The sequence below is a fragment of the Desmodus rotundus genome, chromosome 1 (assembly GCF_022682495.2).
Source record: "Desmodus rotundus isolate HL8 chromosome 1, HLdesRot8A.1, whole genome shotgun sequence".
Lineage (NCBI taxonomy): Eukaryota > Metazoa > Chordata > Mammalia > Chiroptera > Phyllostomidae > Desmodus > Desmodus rotundus.
In genome coordinates this window covers 79764732-79785420 of record NC_071387.1, presented here as the reverse complement: position 1 = coordinate 79785420, position 20689 = coordinate 79764732, and the positions used below count along the sequence as shown (strand labels likewise).

The 20689-nt window shown below is 41.3% G+C and overlaps 1 protein-coding gene across 4 annotated transcripts in view; it reads right to left on the bottom strand.

Annotated features, from left to right (window-relative positions):
- Positions 1 to 20689, bottom strand: part of FANCC (FA complementation group C) — a 305355-nt gene that overhangs the window by 13822 nt on the left and 270844 nt on the right. For all 4 annotated transcript variants that reach the window (XM_045193745.2, XM_053925235.1, XM_045193744.2 and 1 more), the window contains 3 exons: positions 16448 to 16500; positions 15051 to 15150; positions 1038 to 1113 (listed from right to left, as the gene is read on the bottom strand). In XM_045193745.2, coding sequence (XP_045049680.2) covers positions 1038 to 1113; positions 15051 to 15150; positions 16448 to 16500 — 229 coding nt within the window. The remainder of the gene's footprint in view (positions 1 to 1037; positions 1114 to 15050; positions 15151 to 16447; positions 16501 to 20689) is intronic.

Below are 20689 nucleotides of genomic sequence, written 5' to 3'. Positions count from 1 at the left end.
ACTTCTCTGGAGTCACGCAGGCTGACCTTAAGTTTTGGTGATCTGACTTAAGCTGTGAGGTGTAGCCCTGAAAAGGGAATTACTGACTTCTCTGTCTTGTTATTACAGTTTTCCCATTGTGTTTCCACAGTTTAGATTTCACAAAACTGTTGGCCAGAGATCCCACTGGCACATCACCACCTCTGCCTCTAGCATCTAAGAAGACAGTGTCAGATGGGTCACTTTACATGAGAACCTATGTCTTTGAGAAAAAAGGAAGAGAAATTCAGGCTTTATAAAATGCTGTGAAACCAATTCATCTACTTCCTTAAATGAATCTACTTACCCTAGTCTCAGGAAAAAGGCATGCAAAAAATGGCATAAAAAGGAAGTATTGCTGGTCTTTCACTCTTTCCTCTTTCCTTCCCCAGTCAGATAAAGTGCCTTCTTCCCTCACAGGCATGTTAACAATCAACACCAGTTGAATTAAGGATGGAACCATCATTTCCCCAACTGGTAATGGCCTAAGGAAGGCTGGCAAATGAAATCAAAGAAGGCTGTGGTCTAATACACTTATGGAATTCTTTCAAAAGCCTTCCCTTGACTTGGTTAGGAGAAATTTCCCCTACATTTCCTTGGCTTCATTCATCCTTTTATCTTCTCTTTTGCAACAAGGGGCATAGAGTAGAAAGAATGAACTACAAATAAATGTACTGTTTTATTCTAACTCAGCCAAGTCTTAGCCTGTTTCTGGCATCTAGGCAGATCTGGCTGGCACCAGAGGACTTGTGGTATCCAGAGCACACTATCAAAACTTAACAAGAGGCCATTTTTTCCCTCTGCTTTCCTTCTTTTGGTAAATGATCCTAACTGGGACATCAAGCAAACTGTCGTGTCAAAATCCACAGAATGTGAGACCCTGAGAGCTGAAAGAGATGTCAGAGAGAACCACTACCATCTCCTTTGTTTCATGATAAGGAACTGGGAGAAGGGTTATGATTTGACAGGGCTCTTTCCCAGAAATCATCAGAATACAGGCAGAATCAATCTTTACGTACCTTTTGGGTGTTGCATTAGCACCATGACAAGAGATGGAGAAGCATAAGGAAAGTAGGTCTTGAGTGTAAACTTCAGCTACAATAGAATCAAACATTCAAAACTGTGTGAACATTAGGATTGGAAGCAGTGCTAAGAACATATAAAAGCTTGCATCCTCTGCCCCAAAAGGACCCACTAGTACTAACTTGGTCAGAATGTTTTCTTAAACATTTATTTATTTTTTAAAAGATGCTTCCAAGAATCTAATAAACATATTCTAGAAAAATAGATCTTTTAAAGTCACCTTTTGGGACTTAAGAAAAATAAAGTTATGATATAAACTATGTTTATATCAGTTCTTTACTTCACATGGACCTAATTATACACATAAATCTTCTGTTTAAGTAAGAATTTCCAAGGCAGTTGTGAAATGGGTTTTTCTACAGGAACTCTATAAAGGACACATGGACAAAATCAAGGGGGAGGGTAGAGGTGGGGGAGGGAGGGGGGTTCAGCCGGGGTGGGGTGGAGGGATGGGGAGAAAAGGCACACAACTGTAATTAAATAAAATTAAAAAGTTAAAATTTTTTTAAAAAGAAAGAAATGGGTTTTTCTTAAATTTATCATTTTTTAAATTTTCAATTACATATGAACACATATACATCATCATGTAAGCTTCAAGTCTACATACACCCCAGGGACTAAATATTACATAACTTACTAAGTGGTCATGCCGATAAGTCTTGCACCATCTGATGCCATACAATGTCATTAGACTATTACCGACTATACTCCCTATGCTGTACTTTGCATCCCCGTGACTATTCTGTAACAACAGATTTGTACTTCTTAATCCCTTCACATTTTTCACCCAGTCCTCCAAACATCCTCCCATCTGGCAATTGTCAAAGCATTCTCTGTACCCATGAGTCTGTTTCTGTTCTACTCGTTCATTTATTTTGTTTTTTAGATTCAGTTGTTGATACATATGTATTTATTGCCATTTTATTGTTCGTATTTTCCCCTCTTCCTAACCCCTCCTCCTCCTTCAAGACCTTTTAACATTTCATATAACACTGGTTTGGTGATGATGAAGTCCTTTAGCTTTTTCTTGTCTGAGAAACTCTTTATTTGTCCTGTGATTCTAAATGATAGCTTTGCTAGGTAGAGCAATCTTGGTTGTAAGTCCTTGCTTTTCATCACTTTAAATATTTCTTGCCCATCCCTTCTAGGCCGCAAAGTTTCTGTTGAGAAATCAGCTGATAGTCTTATGGGAACTGCCCTGTAGGTAACTGCTTTTAAGATTCTCCCTTTGTCTTTAACCTTTGGCATTTTAATTCTGATGTGTCTTGGTGGGCCTGTTTGGATTCATTTTATTTGGGATGCTCTGCACTTCCTGGACTTGTATGTCTACTTCCTTCACCAAGTTAGGGAAGTTTCCTGACATTTTTTTCAAGTAGGTTTTCAATTTCTTGCTCTCTCTCTTCTCCTTATGACACCCCCATGATGCGAATGTTGGTATGCCTGAAGTTGTCCCAGAGGCTCCTTATACTATCCTCATTTTTTTTGGATTCCTTTTTCTTCTTGCTGTTCTGATTGGTTGGTTTTTTTGTTTGTTTTTTTGGCTTTTTTATATTCCAAATTGCTGATTTGATTCTTGGCTTCATCTGCTCTACTGTTCATTCCCTGTAAATTATTCTTTATTTCAATTAGTGTAGTCTTTGTTTCTTTTTCATGCTGTCAAAGTCCTTACTAAGTTCACTGAGCATCCTTATAACCAGTGTTTTGAACTCCGCATGTAGTGCATTGCTAGTTTCCATTTTGTTTAGCTCTCTTTCTGGAGTTTTGTTCTGTTCTTTCATTCGGGCCATGTTTCTTTGTCTCCTCGTTTTGGCAGCCTCCTGTGTTGGTTTCTGTGTATTAGGTAGGGTTGCTACATCTCCCGGGATAGGTAGAATGGCCTAATGTAGTAGGTGTCCTGTAGGGTCTAGTGGCACAGCTTCCCCTATCACTCAAACTGGGTACTCGAAGTGTGCCCATCGTATAGGCTGTGCATACCTTCCTCTTGTAGGTGAAATTTGATTGCTGTCATCATGTTACTGGGAGAATTTATTCAGCTGACCAGCTGCAATGACTGGATGTGACTACTGACTACCAACCTCCAACCACCATGTTAGATCAACTGTGTAGGGACCCACCCTATTGAGCAGGACTTCCTTCAACAGGGTTCTGGTGGCTGGTGAGTCTGCCCTTGAGTGTGTTGCTTGTGCAGGTGGTTGGGTAGTGATACTTCAGTGTGGCCTGGAGCTGTCCACTGGGTGCACTGGCTGGGGCCTCCTGGGAGGTGCAGGCCAAGGTCAGCCACTGCCTGTGTTCTACCTGGGGCCACCCAGTATAAGCTACAAAGCAATCTGCCAGTGGCTGCTACTTGTGCTGGGCTTAGAGGTGTCCCGGGGAGTCTAAGCTGTAAACCAAGTCCAGCTGCCACTACTGCAAGGCCTGGGGTCACTTAGTGCGAGGTTTGGGATTGTTGAGAACAGATGGCTGCTTGTTTGAGAACATTTAGGAAAATCTGTAGCATGAGCAAAGGCAAGCCATATGCCATATGGATGGAAAAGCCACTGGAAACAGCTTGGGTGCGCCCAAAAGATGGGTGGGACAGGACCTCAGGGAATCCCCAGGGTGGAGCAAACAGTGTGAGCTTGCTTGATTGGGTCTCAGGTATGGCACCTGCCTGCCCAGTCTGTTGAGGGGAGAGCTCATCAAAGGAACAAAAGCCTCAGCCAGCATTTCTGTCTAGGACAAAGCTGCCCCTCCAGCTCTCGCCCTGATGCCAAACAATTCAGCCCCTCCCCATATGTCTGTTGTGTCTTACAGCTGCTGTTGCCATGCTGGAGATCAGAGGGATTGAGTCTAAGTAAGTCTGTACAGAAGCCCTTTAAGAGGAACTGCTTGGGACTCCAAAAGCCTCCACCTTCCTCAGTCTCAATCCCCTCTGGTTTTTGCAGCCAGAAGTTATGGTGGCTTTTCTTCCTGGCACCAGAACCCTGGGCTTTGGTGGCCAGCTGTGGGGCTGGGACCCCTCGCTCCTAAGATACCCCCCCAATATTTATCTCCAACATGTGGGTGTGGACCAGCCTATTCCATGTCTCTGCCCCTTCTACTAGTCTCAATGTGTTTTCTTCTTTAATTCCACAGTGGTAACACTTCCATTCAGCTTGATTTTAGGTAGTTCTGAATGATGGCTGTTCTGTAGTTCATTTGTAATTTTGAAGTAGTAGTTGTGGGAGGAGGTGAGTACCATGTTTACCTATACCTTTTTTTTAAAATATATTTATTGATTATGCTATTACAGTTGTCCCATTTCCTCCCCCTTCACTCCATTCCATCCTGCCCACCCTCTCCCTCCCACATTCCCCCCCTATAGTTCATGTCCATGGGTCACACATATAAGTTCTTTGGCTTCTACATTTCCTACACTATTCTTACCCCTCTCCTGTCTATTTTCTACCTACCATTTATGCTACTTATTCTCTGTACCTTTCCCCTCTCTCTTCCCCTCCCACTTCCCTATTGGTAACCCTCCATGTGATCTCCATTTCTGTGGTTCTGTTCCTGTTCTAGTTGTTTGCTTAGTTTGCTTTTGTTTTGGTTTTAGGTGTGGTTGTTAATAACTGTGAGTTTGCTGTCATTTTTACTGTTCATATTTTTTATCTTCTTTTTCTTAGGTAAGTCCCTTTAACATTTCATATAATAAGGGCTTGGTGATGATGAACTCCTTGAACTTGACCTTATCTGAGAAGCACTTTATCTGCCCTTCCATTCTAAATGATACCTTTGTTGGATACAGTAATCTTGGATGTAGATCTTTGCTTTTCATGACTTTGAGTACTTCTTTCCAGCCCCTTCTTGCCTGTAAGGTCTCTTTGGAGAAATCAGCTGACAGTCTTATGGGCACTCCTTTGTAGGTAACTGTGTCCTTTTCTCTTGCTGCTTCTAAGATTCTCTCCTTATATTTAATCTTGGGTAATGTAATTATGATGTGCCTAGGTGTGTTCCTCCTTGGGCCCAGCTTCTTTGGGACTCTCTGAGCTTCCTGGACTTCCTGGAAGTCTATTTCCTTTGCCAGACTGGGGAAGTTCTCCTTCATGATTTGTTCAAATAAGTTTTCAATTTTTTGTTCTTCCTCTTCTCCTTCTGACACCCCTATAATTTAGATGTTGGAATGTTTCAAGATGTCCTGGAGGTTCCTAAGCCTCTCCTCATTTTTCCGAATTCTTGTTTCTTCATTCTGTTCTGGTTGGATGTTTCTTTCTTCCTCTGGTCCACACTGTTGATTTGAGTCCCAGTTTCCTTCACATCACTATTGGTTCCCTGTACCTTTTCCTTTGTTTCTCTTAGCATAGCCTTCATTTTTTCATCTAATTTGCAGCCAAATTCAACCAATTCTGTGAGTATCCTGATTACCAGTGTTTTGAACTGTGCATCTGATAGGTTGCCTATGTGTTCGCTGCTTAGTTGAATTATTTCTGGAGCTTTGATCTGTTCTTTCATTTGGGCCTTTTTTTTTTTTTTTTTGTCTTGGCACGTCTGTTACATAAAGGGGCGGAGCCTGGGGAGGGGCTGAGAGGGAGCAATGGCGCTTGCTCCACTCTCCACCTGATTTCAGTCACTCCCTCCACTACCCACAATCAAACTGGGCCCCTCTGGTGCTAATTCCTGAATGGGTGGGCTTGTGCATGCTCTAGGCCCCTGTGGGTCTCTCCAATGATCTCTCCTGAGAGGCTGGGAGTTTCTCCTGCTGCCTCCTCAACCTCCACAGGTGTTTTCAATCAGAGGTTTGAGGATTTATTTCCCTGAGCTGGAGCCCTGGGTTGCGCAGTCTGTTTTGCTCCCCCGCCGTTCTTCCTGGTTTATCTGTGTGAATGTGGGGCTGCGGGGTCTGCTAGCAGTCGCACTGCCTGCCCCATTTGTTCCACAATCCACCACTCAGGGTTCGGCAGTGTTGCCAGGAGTCCTGTCCGCCCCGGCTGCCCGTCTTTGCCCCACCTTCCGGTCTGGATGAATGTTTCTTCTTTATCTCCTTGGTTGTCGGACTTCCTTGCAGTTCAGTTTTCTGTCAGTTCTGGTTATTCTTTGTTTTTAAATTGTTGTTGTCCTTCTTTTGGTTGTGCGAGGAGGCACAGTGTGTCTACCTACGCCTCCATCTTGGTTTTCTCCATCTATACCTATCTTGATGATGATGACGACAATGACGACAACAACAACACAAAATAGGAAACAATGGTGCTCACAGTACTGTGAAGGCCAAAGTGCTATAGCTATCTCTACCCTCAGAAGGCACAGAACCTTTAAAATACTTTTGTAAAAAGCTGAGTTAAAATCTAGAAACAGTGAAGTGCATGGACTTTAAGGGTATATTTTAATAAGTTTGGGTGAATGTGTAAGTCCAATGTACCAGCATTCCAATTAAGACACAGAACATTTCTATCACCCCCCAAAAGTTCCCTTGTGGCTATTGTAGTCAACCCCTTTGCCCAAACCTGGCTACCGATATTTTTATTTCAATGAGAGAGATTAGTCTTACTTATTCTAGAATTTCATATAAACAGAATCATAAGAACATATATTCTTTTGTGTCTGGCTTCTTTGGCTCACATATCTTTTTGAGATTCATCCAGGTTATTGTGTGTACATAGTTCATTATATTTTCCATTGCTTAGAAGTAGTCATTGTATGAATATACCATAATCTGTTTACTCATTCTCCTATTGATAGGCCATTTGGGTTGTTTCCAGTTTGGGACTATTATGAGTAAAGTTGCAATTACCATTCATATTTATGTCTTTTTGTGGACAAGGGCCTTCATTTTTCTTAGGTAAATACTACAGAAATGGAATTACTGGGTCATAGAGTAGATGTCTGTTTAACTTTATAAGAAACTGCCATATAATTTTCCAAATGGTTGTACCATTTCACACTCCCATCAGCTGTTTATCCAGTTCTATGTCCAGTTGCTGCACGTACTCCCCAGTGTTTGGTACTGGTAACCAAATCTTATTAGCCTTAGCTATTCCAGTGGGTCAAATGTTACCTCATTATGGCTTTATTATTTATTTCCCTAATGGCAAATGATGCTGAGCACTTTACATGTCATTATTGCCAACTTACCTATCTTTTTGAGGTGTATATTCTTTTGTCCATTTTAAAAAACTGAGTTGTACCTTATGAAGTTGTAAGGGAGCTTTATTCTGGATACAAGCCCTCTGTCAGATAGATGTATTGAAAATATTTTTTCCTGGCTGGTGGATTGCTTTTCCATTTTCTTAACGATGTCTATCAAAAACCAGAAGTTTTATCTCATTTATCCATTCTTTATAAATCTGAGTTTATTCGTTTTTCTCAATGCTTTTCTGCATCCCTTCTAAGAAATCTGAGATTACTCCAACACCAGAAAAAAATATTCTCCTCATTTTCTCCTAGGAGCTTTATAGTTTAGCATTTATGTTGAAGTCTATGATTCACCTCAAATTAAATTTTGTGTTTTGTAAGGTAAAAGTTCATTTTTTTCCCACATGGATATTCAGTTGTTTTGATAGCATTTGTTGAAAATTTTCCTTTCCCCATTGAATTACCTTAGCATCTCTGTCAAAAATCAGCTGACAATATATGTATAGATCTATTTCTGGACTCTACTCTGTTCCACTGACCTATGTTTATTATTTTGCCAATACTTCACTGTCTGGATTATTGTAGTTTAAAGTTTTGAATTCAGGTAGTGTGAGTTCTCCACATATTTTTTGTTTGTTTGTTTTTGTTTTTCAAAATTATTCTGGCTACTCTAGGTCCTTGGCACTTCCATGTAAGTTTTAAAATCAGCCTGTCAGTCTTCTGGTCAAGATGGCAGCATAGGCAGACATGGCTCACCTCTTCGCATAACCACATTAAAATTACAACTAAAATATAGATCAACTATCGGACAGAACCACCAGAAATCAAGTTGAATGGAAGTCTGACAACTACGGAATTAAATAAACCACATCCATTCAGACTGGTAGGAAGGGCACAAATGTGGAATGGGCCGGTCCCTTACCCATGTGTGGCTGATAAAAATCTGGGAGAGATGTCTCAGGACTGAAGAGGCCCAGCCCCACACTAGGCTTCCCAGGTTCCAGTGCCATGAAGATAAGTCTCCACAACTTCTGGCTGCAAAAACCAGTGGGGATTGAGTTGTCGGAAGAAACTTCTGAAGCCCGAAGCAGTTCCTCTTAAAGAACCCACACACAGATTCACGTACTCAGACTTAACTTCCTCTGAGCTCCAGCTCCAAGGTGGCAGCTTGAAGGGCACCAGTGGTATATTGGGAGAGGCTGAAGTGTCTGGCATTGGGGCAAGTAGAGGCCATTGTCCCTTTTCTAAGCCCTCCCCATGCAGAGCTACGGAGCCACCAGGCTGCTGCCATATTAGGGACTCCATCAACCTGGCTAACACTGTTTGACCCACCTTGAGGATCCCCAGAGACTGCCCCACCCAACTTATGGGCCCACCAAAGCTACTTTTCCATATGAATGGCTGGTCTTAGCTCATGCTTCACAACTTCCTAAATCATATCAAACAAGCAACAGCTGGCCTCAAGTTGCTCCAGGCCGGGCACTAGCAGCAGCCAGATTAGTTTCACAGATTGGCTTTGCCTGACAATCTCCAAGCCCAGCACAAGTAGCAGCTTTCTCATTGCTTTGTAGCTCATGGACGGCAGCCCTGGGCAAAACACAGGTGGGGGCTGACTTTGGCCTGCACCACCCAGGAAACACCAGGATCAGCACACCCAGTGCATAGGTACAGACCACATCAGGGCACCGCTACCCTGCCCCCGCACATCTGATCCTCCATGGAGGGTGGAGGTTGGTTTTAAGTGGTCACAGGCAGTCCTTGTAGGTGACTGGCCTGGGTAATCCCTCCCATTGATCTGCCAACAGCAACCAAGGCTCAGCAGCAATCAACTATAAGGGGAGAGTGCATTCAACCCACATTAAGGGCACACCTAAAATACATAGCTTCAATGATAGGGGAGGCTGTGCCACTGGACCCTATGGGACACATACTACATGAGGACACGCTACCAAGACACAGAGTCAAAGCAGCTCTACCTGATACATGGAAACAAGCACACGGAGGCTGCAAAACAAGGAGACAAAGAAACATGGCCCAAATGAAAGAACAGATCAAAACTTCAGAAAAAGAGCTAAGTGAAATGAAGATAAGCAATCTATCAGATGCAGAGTTCAAAACACTGGTTATAAGGATGCACAAGGAACTTAGTGAGGACCTCAGCAGCATAAAAAAGATCCGGTCAGAAATGAATGTTACACTAATTGAATTAAAGAACAATTTACAGTGAAACAACAGTAGAGTGGATGAAGCCTAAAATCAAATCAATGATTTGGAACATAAGGAAGCAAAAAAAACCACCACCTAGAATAACAAGAAAAAAAAAAAAAAGAATGCCCCCAAAATGAGGGTAGTAAAAGCAGCCTCTGGGCACAATTTCATATGTTCCAATATTCGCATTATAGGGGTACAAGAAGGAGAAGAGAAAGAGCAAGATATTGGAAATCTATCTGAAAAAATAATGAAAGAAAACTTCCCTAATTTCGTGAAGGAAATAGACATGCAAGTCCAGGAAGCCTCAGAGACTCTCAACCAAGTTGGACCCAAAGAGGACCACACCAAGACACATCATAATTAAAATGCTAAAGGTTAAAGACAAAGAGAGAATCTTATAAGCAGCAAGAGATAAGCAGACAGCTACAAAGGTGTTCCCATAAGACTGTTAGCTGATTTCTCAAAAGAAACTGCTGGCTAGAAGGGGCTGGAAAGAAGTAATCAAAGTGATGCAAAGCAAGGACATACAACCTAGATTACTCTGTCCAGCAAAGCTATCATTTAGAATGGAAGGGCAGATAAAGTGCTTCCCAGATAACATAAAGCTAAAGGAGTTCATCATCACCCAGCCCTTATTATATGAAATGTTAAAGGGACTTATTAAAAAAAGAAGAAGATCAAAACTATGAACATTAAAATGACAACAAATTTACAACTATCAACAACTGAATCTAAAAAATAAAAACAAAAACTAAGCAAACAACTAGAACAGGAACAGAATTATAAGTATGGGGATCATTTGGAGGGTTATCAGCTGCAAGGGGGAGAGGAAGAATGGGGAAAATGGTGCAGAGATCAAGAAGCATAGTTGGTAGGAACAGAATAGACTGGGGGATGTTCAGAACAGTATAGGAAATGGAGAAGCCAAAGAACTTACGCGCACGACCCACGGACATGAACTAAAGGGGTGGGGGTGTTGTTGGAAGGAAGGGAGGTACTGGGCAGAAGGGGACAAATGGAAAAAAAATGGGACAACTGTAACAGCATAATCAATAAAATGTACTTAAAAATTAAAAAATAAATATATAAAATCAGCCTGTCAATTTGTTTTAAAACAGCCTACTGGGATTTTGACTGAGATCACATTGTAACAACAACTCAATTTGGGGAGAATAGGCATCTTAACAGTTCATGAATATGGTTTTTCTCTTCATATATGTAAGTTTTCTTTCATTTACCTCAGCAATATTTTAGTTTTCTACATAGAGGTCTTTTTGTTGAATACACCTTTTGTTAAATTTAATCCTAAATATTTTTATGTGTGCCTGGATTTATCTATTTCTCTTTTTATTTCTGTCAGTTTTTGCTTCATGTATTTCAGAACTCTGTTTGTTATTAGGTACATATCTGTTTATAATTGGTATTTACCTGATGAACTTGTCATTATAAAATGCCCCTCATTAATCTCTGGTCAGACTCCTTGTCTTGAAGTCTAATCTGTTTGCTGTTAGTATAATCATACCAGCTTTCTTGTGCTTATTATTTAAAATCCTAACATATCTCTTTCCTTCTTTTTACTTTAATCTGTGTTTTTATAATTAGAATGAGTCTCTTGAAAATAACATATAGTTGGGTCTTGATTTTTCATTCAGACTGAACTATTTGCCTTTTTACTGCCATATAATTTTCAGTTAACTTTTCATGTACTTGTAGCTATGTTTGAAATTAGGTCTATCTTTTGATATTAGTTTCTTTTTTCCAATCTATTTTTTGTTCCTCTGACAGCCCACAGCTCTACCTTTTGATATTCAAGTCAATCAGATTGTGTCTTGAGTTCTGGCCACATACTGACCCCACTTAACCCCCATCCCATCCCTTACATTAGAACCCTCTGAGGAAAGTAAGAAGAGTAACCAATGACATTTCCTTTTTCAAGAGTTGAATCCACTCCAGTTTCTATCTGCTTTTTTGGTTTTTCTCCAGTACCTTTAAATTGTTCTTAAAAATATTTTCCCCAGAGTTTATAATTTTTTAAAGATGTTCTTTATTCATCTTTAGGGAGATGGGAAGGGAGGGAGAAAGAGAGGGAGTGAACATCGATGTGCAAGAGATACATTGACCAGTTGCCTCTCACATACCCCCAACCAGGGACCTGGCCAGCAACCCGGACATCTGCCCCGATTGGGAAGTGTCTGGCGACCCTCTGGTTTGCAGGCTGGCACCTAATCCGCTGTCCCACATAGCCAGGGCCAGAGCTTACAACTTTTATGTGTGGGAGCCTTAGTCTAGTACATCATTAGATTCGGCCACTAGTAGAACCAGATTCCGAATTGATTGACTGTTTGTACTGAGCTATTATGCAGACTCAGAAAAAGTGGCTTGTCAGGACAACCTTAAGTGTTTGCCTACTGGCCTGATTGAGCACATTGATGGAGTTGCACTGTGCTTTCCAAATAAAATGGGTGAAAGGAAGGGATAAAAAGAGAACGAAAATAAACATTCCTGACAATGGGAAAGAATGTGGACTAATGGGATTTCTTATACACTGCTCTGTGTGTGTGTGCTGGGGGGGAGGGGTGTGGAGTGTAATGAAAACAATTTGGCAGTATCTATAGAAGCAGAACTTCGCATTCCTAATAATCAGCACTTCCACTCCTGAGTATATACCCAAGAATGTTCAGGGAAACACTGTTTGTAAAAGAAAACAAAAGGTGGAAACCACCCAAATGTCCACTACCAGGAAATGGCTACATTGTGGCACACTTTCCCAGTGGAGTACTACCAACAGGGACATGAATAGGTACATGAATCGAAGCTCAACATCATTAGTCATCAGGGAAATGCAAATCAAAAGTACAATGAGATACCACCTCACACCTGTAAGAATGGCTGTTATCAAAAAGATAAAAAATAGCAAATGTTGGCAAGGATGTGGAAAAAAGGGAACACTTATATACTGTTGGTGGCAATGTAAACTGTTGCAGCCTCTATGGAAAACAGTATGGAGGTTCCTAAAAAGATACAACTACCATATGATCCAGCAATTCTACTTCTGGGTATGTATCTGACAAAAATGAAAACACAAACTCAAAAAGATATATGACAGGGGGCCACAGAAAAAACGGATTTATCTTCTGGAGGGTGGGTGCTTTATAGTACAGGCTCCCCCCACTAGGTGAGTGCTCTAGGAGCCCATCTGTATTGGTGCACCAGCTGGTGTTGTGAGAGGCTGGTTCTGCCTCAGTGAATTTTTTTTGAAGACTTTTTCAAAGTGTTTGCCCATTTCTTGATGGGTGATTTACGAGGGCACCTGCCTACAATGCAGTGAGTACTCAGCAGTTTTTGACCAAAAACAGTATGATCCCATTTCCTATCCTCCCTACTCACCCAATCTCACCCCAAGAGGCTTTTTTTTGTTTCCCCAGATGAAAAATTCCTCAAAGGCAAATGTTTTGCCAGTGAAAAGGTGAAACAAAAAACAGCAGAAGCACTAAAACACATCAAAATTAACAAGATCAAAAACTGTTTTGAGCAGTGGAAAAAAGTCTCAATAGGTATATTGCATCCAATGGAAAATACTTTGAAAGTGACTGAAGTTTAAACATGTAAGAAAAAATACACAATTTTTTAATAAATAAATTCCATTTCTTGGGTCTGCCCTACTGTGCATCCCCATGTTCACTGTAGCATTATTTGGAATATCTAATACATGGAAACAACCTAAGTGTCCATCAAATGGATGAGTGGATAAAAGGTGCTGTGTGTATACACAATGGAATATATTCAGCCATATAAAAATGAAATCTTGACATTTGGGACAATATGGATGAACCTCAAGGGCATTATGCTAAGTGAAATGAGTTAGAGAAGGACAAATACCGTATGATCTCAATTATATGTGCAATTTTAGGAAAGAAAGAAAAAAAAGGTAGGAAGGAAGGAAGGAAAGAAGGAGGGAAGTCAGTCCAAACTCAGACACAGAGAACACACTGGTGGTTGACAGAGGTGGGGATAGGAGTGGGTGAACTCAGTGAAGGTAGTCAGTCAAAAGGCACAAACTTCAGCTATAAAATAAATAGTTCATGGGGATGTAATGTATAGATATAATATAAAGTTTCTAATACTGTATTGCATATTTGAAAATTGCTGAGACTGTAGATATTAAAAGTTCTCATCACAGGAAAAATAATTTGTAACTAGTTGGTGACAGATGTTAACTAGACTTACTGTGAAGATCGTATCACAATATATAAATATCCAATCATTATGTTGTACACCTGAAACTAATAGAATATGTCAATTATACCGCAATAAAAAATAAAGATAAATTAATTAATTAAAAGCAACTGCAAATCAAGTCCAACTCTGTAGTACCCAAGGCCAACACTCTGGAGGAGCAAAGCTGGTAAGAAAAACAAACTCAAGCTAACACTGAGGAGCAGCACTTCTTTCACTAGTGTCCTCCACCCCAACCTAGGTGTCTATGAGAGGCTTTCTAAAAGGCTGGCTCCTAGCTGGGAATACAAAGAATGTATAAGGGAGGACAGAAGATAGTTATAGTTATGCTGCAAAATCAGGATGAGGGCCAGGCAATCAGCGCCTTTAGGCAGAACTCTCCTCCCGAATTCCAGGAGGGTATCATTGATAACACTGTTTGCTACAGTTTAGCTGACTTCCCCAGGGAAAGAGAGGATGGGAAAAATACATCATAAATATTTATTACTTTCTTAAACAGCAATGATAAAACCTCAGCAGTCTCTGGGGTAGAGGTGTGTGGGATTTTAGCAGAGCCGAGCATCACAGCACTGTTCTCCTTAGTCACACTGTCGAGAGCATCGCGAGGGACCATGCCACACCTCCTAGGAAGCTGCAGTGGACCCAGGCACGTGAACAGGCAAAGCAACTCACAGATGTTTGGGCTAGTTCAAATGCCCAAAGGCGAGAGCTCTCTGGTAGAAAAGGTTCTTATTCCACAGGGTCACTCTAACTGGTCAGTGGTCCTTGCCTGCTGCTGCCTGGCCCCAGCTGATGGAGTCATTCATCAGGTCCTTTAGTGCAGGTCTTCCTGCAGGCCCTGAGCCTGGTTTCCTGCTTACTTCGTCCAACTAGCACCTCTTGGTCACTGTCATTCCCAGCTCCTCTTGGACAGTTATTCAAATCTTTCCTTATTCTCACTACCTCTCTCCTAGAAGAATTCAATTCACATTTGAGTTTCTTAAAGGAAAGGAAACTCTAATAATTAAGAATGTCCAGTATTGCTTTGTAATAAGAAGCATTTCCTTCTTAGCACATGCTGTGTGCACTCCACGATGCCTGTCACTGGCCTGGGATGGGCGGTCCCACTTGGCAGATACAATACACACGGGGCCTGGAAAATTCATCTTTCAGGGTCGGTATGACAGAGTTCTCTGACCCAACAGCAGATAAGTGCTTCTGGGTACCAGGGCACAGGACAGACAGAAACTATTTTGAATATTTTCAATTCAAATAGTGTTACCTTTGCTGGAGCATGCATTTGGAAACTTTTTTTGTGAGCAAAACAGTCTATGAAAATCACTGAAAATTAAGTGCTCCTTTCAATGATTAGCCAAATACTCTGAGCAGTCATTTTTTCCTTTGGAGAAATGAATAATATATGCAATATAACGAACCTGGTTGTTTTCTTTTTTCAGAGCTTCTACAAAGCACACTGTAAATACTTGAATGGTGGCTAGTACCTCTGGGGCTCCATCGGTTCCCAGGAGAGCATACCTGAGCAATGCAAGGCCAGATCACAAGACATTTAATGATTGATTTGGTAAACACACGAACCTGAATTGTATGAGAGAAGAGTGGAAACATTCTTTTTGTGCCATAAGCTTCAGATGTCAGTCCCTGTGTAAAGCAGGAGAACTCTGCCACTTTTTCTAAAGACTCTGAAATGGTATCGTGCAGCACTCCCTTCCTTGGATTTTAAATTATTAAGCACTGCAGACCCTTTCCACATAGGCCTGAATGCTCTACAAATATTTATTTGTACACAATATGCCCAGACATGCAACAGCAACAGACCTTTTGCTTTTTCAAGTGGAGAGAGAGCTGCTCCAGGAGGGGAAATGGCTCGGTCAAATCTACCCACCAAAGTGGTAGAAGAATCTGCGTGGACCTGCTCATTTTCTATGCATTTCAACCAGTTAAATGTTCTTTAAGTTTAAACAAAAAAGCAGCTCAAACCTTGCTAGCTTTAAACCCAAAATGGCATTGATTTCTTATTTCTATGCTTATTTAGCTTAAGGCTGGTATGCTTCAAGGCCAGCCCAAGTGCTAGGTGATTTACTGTTGTAAAAATTTCTTTCCCTAGTGTGTGCTGCTGCTCTGGAGCCCCTACCACGGAGTGCGAGGTGGAGTGGGATGGAGAGAGCAGACATCCTGGTTGTGCCAGCAGCCCTGAAAGAGACTGCAAACCCTCTCTTGGTGACAAGATCCTAGGCAGGGGTCAAGTCTCCCAGTAATGGTCAGCCATTACCTAAACTGGTGTCCAGCGGTCTCATCTGTCAGCACGTGGAAATCCAATGTGTTTCCCAAGACGTACTCAATTTGCAAAATAAAAATCGATGTGTTGTAAGATAACTTGCATAGCTGATTCTACCTTTCAGAAGAGCTCTGTTAAGATGGAATTATTTATTTATTTTTCCTATTTTTCCTTACCTTAAAAACCCTTTAAAAAGATTGGTCAGCCCTCGTGTGGTGAAGGGAGTGCACTGCCACACTGTGTTCTGAGCTGAGAAAAATCCTACATAACTATTTAATGATTTAAAATCTAATTCAACTCTTTTGTATCATTATTAGAATTTTAAAAGGTTAAAAAATAGAATTATTTTAATTCTTAAGCATTGGCTTTTAAATATACATGGACATTTGGGCTTTACCAAAAAGCCCAGAGGGGTCAGATGAAATCAGAAACCAATTTCCCCATGATACAGCCATAGATTACCACAGAATTTTTAATTTACATGTGGAAATTGGACATTTTAAAATCAATTATTAGCAGAAATAGCACAACATTTACCTGAACATTTCATCAACTATTCTGAATATGGCAGGGTGGCAGGCTGCTTCAGGCTGTAAAGGAAAAGACCATGAGAAAGTAAAATATCAGAAGCATTTCATCAGTAAAAACTTGCTACTAATAGGCAAATGAGTTGTCTAGAACTGCTGGTGGCTATAAAGTGAACCTTGCCTTCTGACTTGTGGAAAACTGTGAGAAGACAGCTGTTCATAAATCAGGAAGAGGTTTCTTGCTAGATACCAAAACTGCTGATGCCCTGATCTTATACATACAGCCTCCCCGCTGACAGAGCTTTCCCATGCTCCATGTAAAACCTCAACATTCAGATTATGGACATCGGTTTCAGCACCCTGCATTCATTCAGCTGGGGTCAGATGGGAGGGCAATTTCATATCCTACTATTTTATCTGTCATTATCTATGGCAAACGACTTCCCCCAGGTGTATTAGATAGTTAATGGACTAACAAATTGCCATTGCCTTCAGTAAAAAGGCTGAATAAAACTTCCAGTCAAGATGGAGGCATAGGTAAACAGGGCTCGCCTCCTCACAAAACCATATCAAAATTACAACTAAACTATAGAACAACCCTCAATCACAATTGTCAGAAAGAGAGTTGAATGGAAGTCCAACAACTATGGAATTAAAGAAACCACATCCATCCAAACTGGTAGGAGGGGCTCAGATGCAGAAACGTGGAGATGCGGAATGGGCTGGTCCCACACCAATGTGTAGTAAATAAAAAATGGGAGGGATACTTCAGGAGCAAGGGGTGCCAGCCCAAAACTAGGGCCCCCAGCCCAGGGTTCCAGTGCCAGGAAGATTAGTCCCAATAACTTCTGGCTGCAAAAACTAGCAGGGATTGGGTCGGTAGAAGAAACTGCTGATTTCCTGAGCAGTTCCTCTTAAATGGCCAACACACAGACTGACTCAGACTCACTCCCTCTGAGCTCCAGCACCAGGGTAGGAGCTTAAAAGCCATATGGCAACTGAAGTGTATGGCATCAGGGTGAGAGCTGGGGGACAGTTTTCTCCCAGCCAGAATTGTGGGCAGAGGCCATCGTTGTTTGTCTAAGCCCTCCCCACACAGAGCCACAAAAACAGCAGGTCAGCGCCATATCTGAGACTCCATCAACCTGCCTAACACTGTTTGTCCCACCCTGGTGATTCCCTGAGTCTCCACCTCAACCAAATTATGCGCTCACTCAAGTTATTAAAAGTGGCTTTTCCATATGAATGGCTGGTCTTGGCTCATGCTTCCTAAATTCTCTCAAACAAGTAACAGCCAGCCTCAGTAAGCCCCCAGGCCCCGTACCTCTTGCTAAGTGGCCCCAGGCCTGGCACAAGCAGCAGCCAGCCTAGGTTCACAGCATGGCCTTGCTACAGTACTTGCTCTAAGCCCAGCACAAGTAGCAGCCAAATGCAAATTGCTTCATAGCTTCTTCCATGTGGCCCCAGACAGAACACAGGTAGGGCCTAACCTTGGCCTGCACCACTTGGGAAACCCCATAGCCTGCGCAGCCGGTGGACAGCTAGAGACCACATTGGAGCATAAGCACACAACCACCTTGACAAGAGACATGCTCAAGGGGCAGACTCAGTGGACTCCAGAGCCCAGAAATTGGTGGTCAGTGGTCACAGCCAGTCCTTGCAGCTGACTGGCCTGGATAAATCCCTCCCATTGACCTGCCAACAGCAATCAAAGCTCAACTACAAAAGGAGGGTGTGCCACGGACCCTACAGGATACCTACTACATTAGGCCATGCTATCAAGACTGGGAGTCAGGGCAGCTCTACCTAACACACAGAAACAAACACAGGAAAGCTGACAAAAAAAAAAAAGAAGACAAAGAAATTGGCCCAGATGAAAGAACAGTAGAGTGGATGCTGCTGCTGAAAGAATAGATCAAAACTAGATCAGAAAAATAGATCAGAAAAAGAACTAAAGGAGATGGAGTTAAACAATCTATCAGATGCAGAGTTTAACTTAGTGAGGATCTCAACAGCATAAAAAACACCCAGTCAGAAATGAAGAATTCATTAATTGAATTAAAGAACAATTTACAGGGAAACTACAGTAGAGTAGATGAAGCCAATAATCAAATCAATGATTTGGAACATAAGGAAGCAAAAAAACAAACACCCAGAACAAGAAGAAGAAAAAAGAATCCAAAAAAATGAGGACAGTGTAAGGAGCCTCTGGCACAACTTCATGTGTTCCAAGATTCGCATCATAGGGGTGCCAGAAGGAGAAGAGAAAGAGCAAGAAATTGAAAATCTATTTGAAAAAATAATGAAAGAAAACTTTCCTAATTTGGTGAAGGAAATAGACATGCAAGTCCAGGAAACACAGAGTCCCAACCACACTGGACCCAAAGAGGCCCACTCCAAGACACATCACAATTAAAATGCCAAAAGTTAAAGATAAAGAGAGAATCTTATAAGCAGCAAGAGAAAAGAAGTTAGTTACCTATAGGGGAGTTCCCATAAGACTGTCAGCTAATTTTTCAAAAGAAACTTTGCAGGCTAGGAGGGATTGGCAAGAATTATATTTTCATGACTTTGAGTCATGAAAAACAGGGACCTACATCCGAGATTGCTCTGCCCAGCAAGGCTATCATTTAGAATCAAAGGAGAGATAAAAGGCTTCCCAAACAAGAAAGAATTAAACAGTTCATCATCACCAAGTCATCATTATATGAAATGTTAAAGGGACTTACTTAAACCCTGGTTGGTGTAGCTCAGTGGATTGAGTGCAGGCTGAGAACCAGGTCCCCAGTTGGGGGAACATGAGGGACAAACACACATTGATGTTTCTCTCCCTCTCTTTCTCTTTCCCTTCCCCTCTCTCTAAAAAATAAATAAATCTTAAAAAAAAAATAAAAGGACTTACTTAAGAGAAAGTAGAAGATAAAAACTATGAACAATAAAATGGCAAAAAAACCCAAACCCTCCCTTATCTTTCAACAATTGAATCTAAAAAACAAACTAAGCAATTAAGAAGAAAAGAGACAGAATCATGGATACTGAGAGCATTTTGATGGTACCAGATGGGAGGGAAGTGTGGGGGAATGGGTGAAGAGGTGAGGGGATTAAGAAGTACAAACAGGTAGTGGGATGTGCTGGGTGGAGGGGGGCAAAGGGGGAAAGTTCAGGACAACAAGCATAAATCAATAAAATATAATTAAAAATAACAAAAGAAAATTAACATAATCCTTTGAGGTCGAAAAAATGGAAAAAGCCATGCATACAAATGCATACAGTGATTCTCCTGGGGCAAGGAGATTGTGGGCAAGCTTTATTTCCTCTATATATTCATGTACATTCCACATTTTCTACAGTAAGCCCATATGGTCCAGAAAGAGAGTCAACAAGTATCATAGAATAATTTAAAATATTTTCTATCGGCATGCAGCCATAAAACACAGAGCCTTCCTGTTTCGCTAGTTTTAATGCTTTTGACCTCCTCACATGGCCTAGAAGTACCTTAAGGTCAGATCTGGGCCAGCTATTATTTCCTTCTGTCTGTTAGGTGATGAGTACATAATGATTTGATATTTAGGAAAGCAGTGACCACTCCCATGTTGGACTAAATAGTATCACATCTGAGTGCACCATGAATTTAGCAGTTTAAATTATCTAGTATGAAAAGACAATTAATTAAAAAATCAAGATACCATCACCTTGAACGATGAAAGTGATCTAATTTAGTCCACAAATATTTTTGCAACAGGTTTCAATGGTTTAAGTACGCAGAAGCCGACCTACTGTGGCCTGGGTGGGGCTTTAATGGGCCTGACTCAGGTTCCATATCCTTTTGACCAGAGCTTAAAGCATGAGATTAAGCCAAATGAATATGTCATTCGTGTCCTAAAACGGATGTTTTATAGTAGCATCCAAGTGTTAGTGGATTAGGCTCTATAGGAAATTTCTTCGAGTCATGTCATGCTTGATATGGCTAGCTTTGGGAAATACTTTTTCACATCCTCTCTCCCAATTAAAAAAAAAGAAAAAAAGAAAAGGATATGCTTTGTCTCTCACGTTTCCTGGATCATACAGAGGAAAGAAAGAACGGTGCCTATCCACAGTTGGTTCTGTGCTAGTGTTTCTAGTTGTAACATTGAACGTGTGCCATCTAGTGTTCTCACTCTGCCACTACAGGCTGTCATAGAAGGCCGCAGGCAAGGGCATTACCACTTGTTAAAATGACGGGGTGATCTCCTTTTAATTATCTGAAGAGATT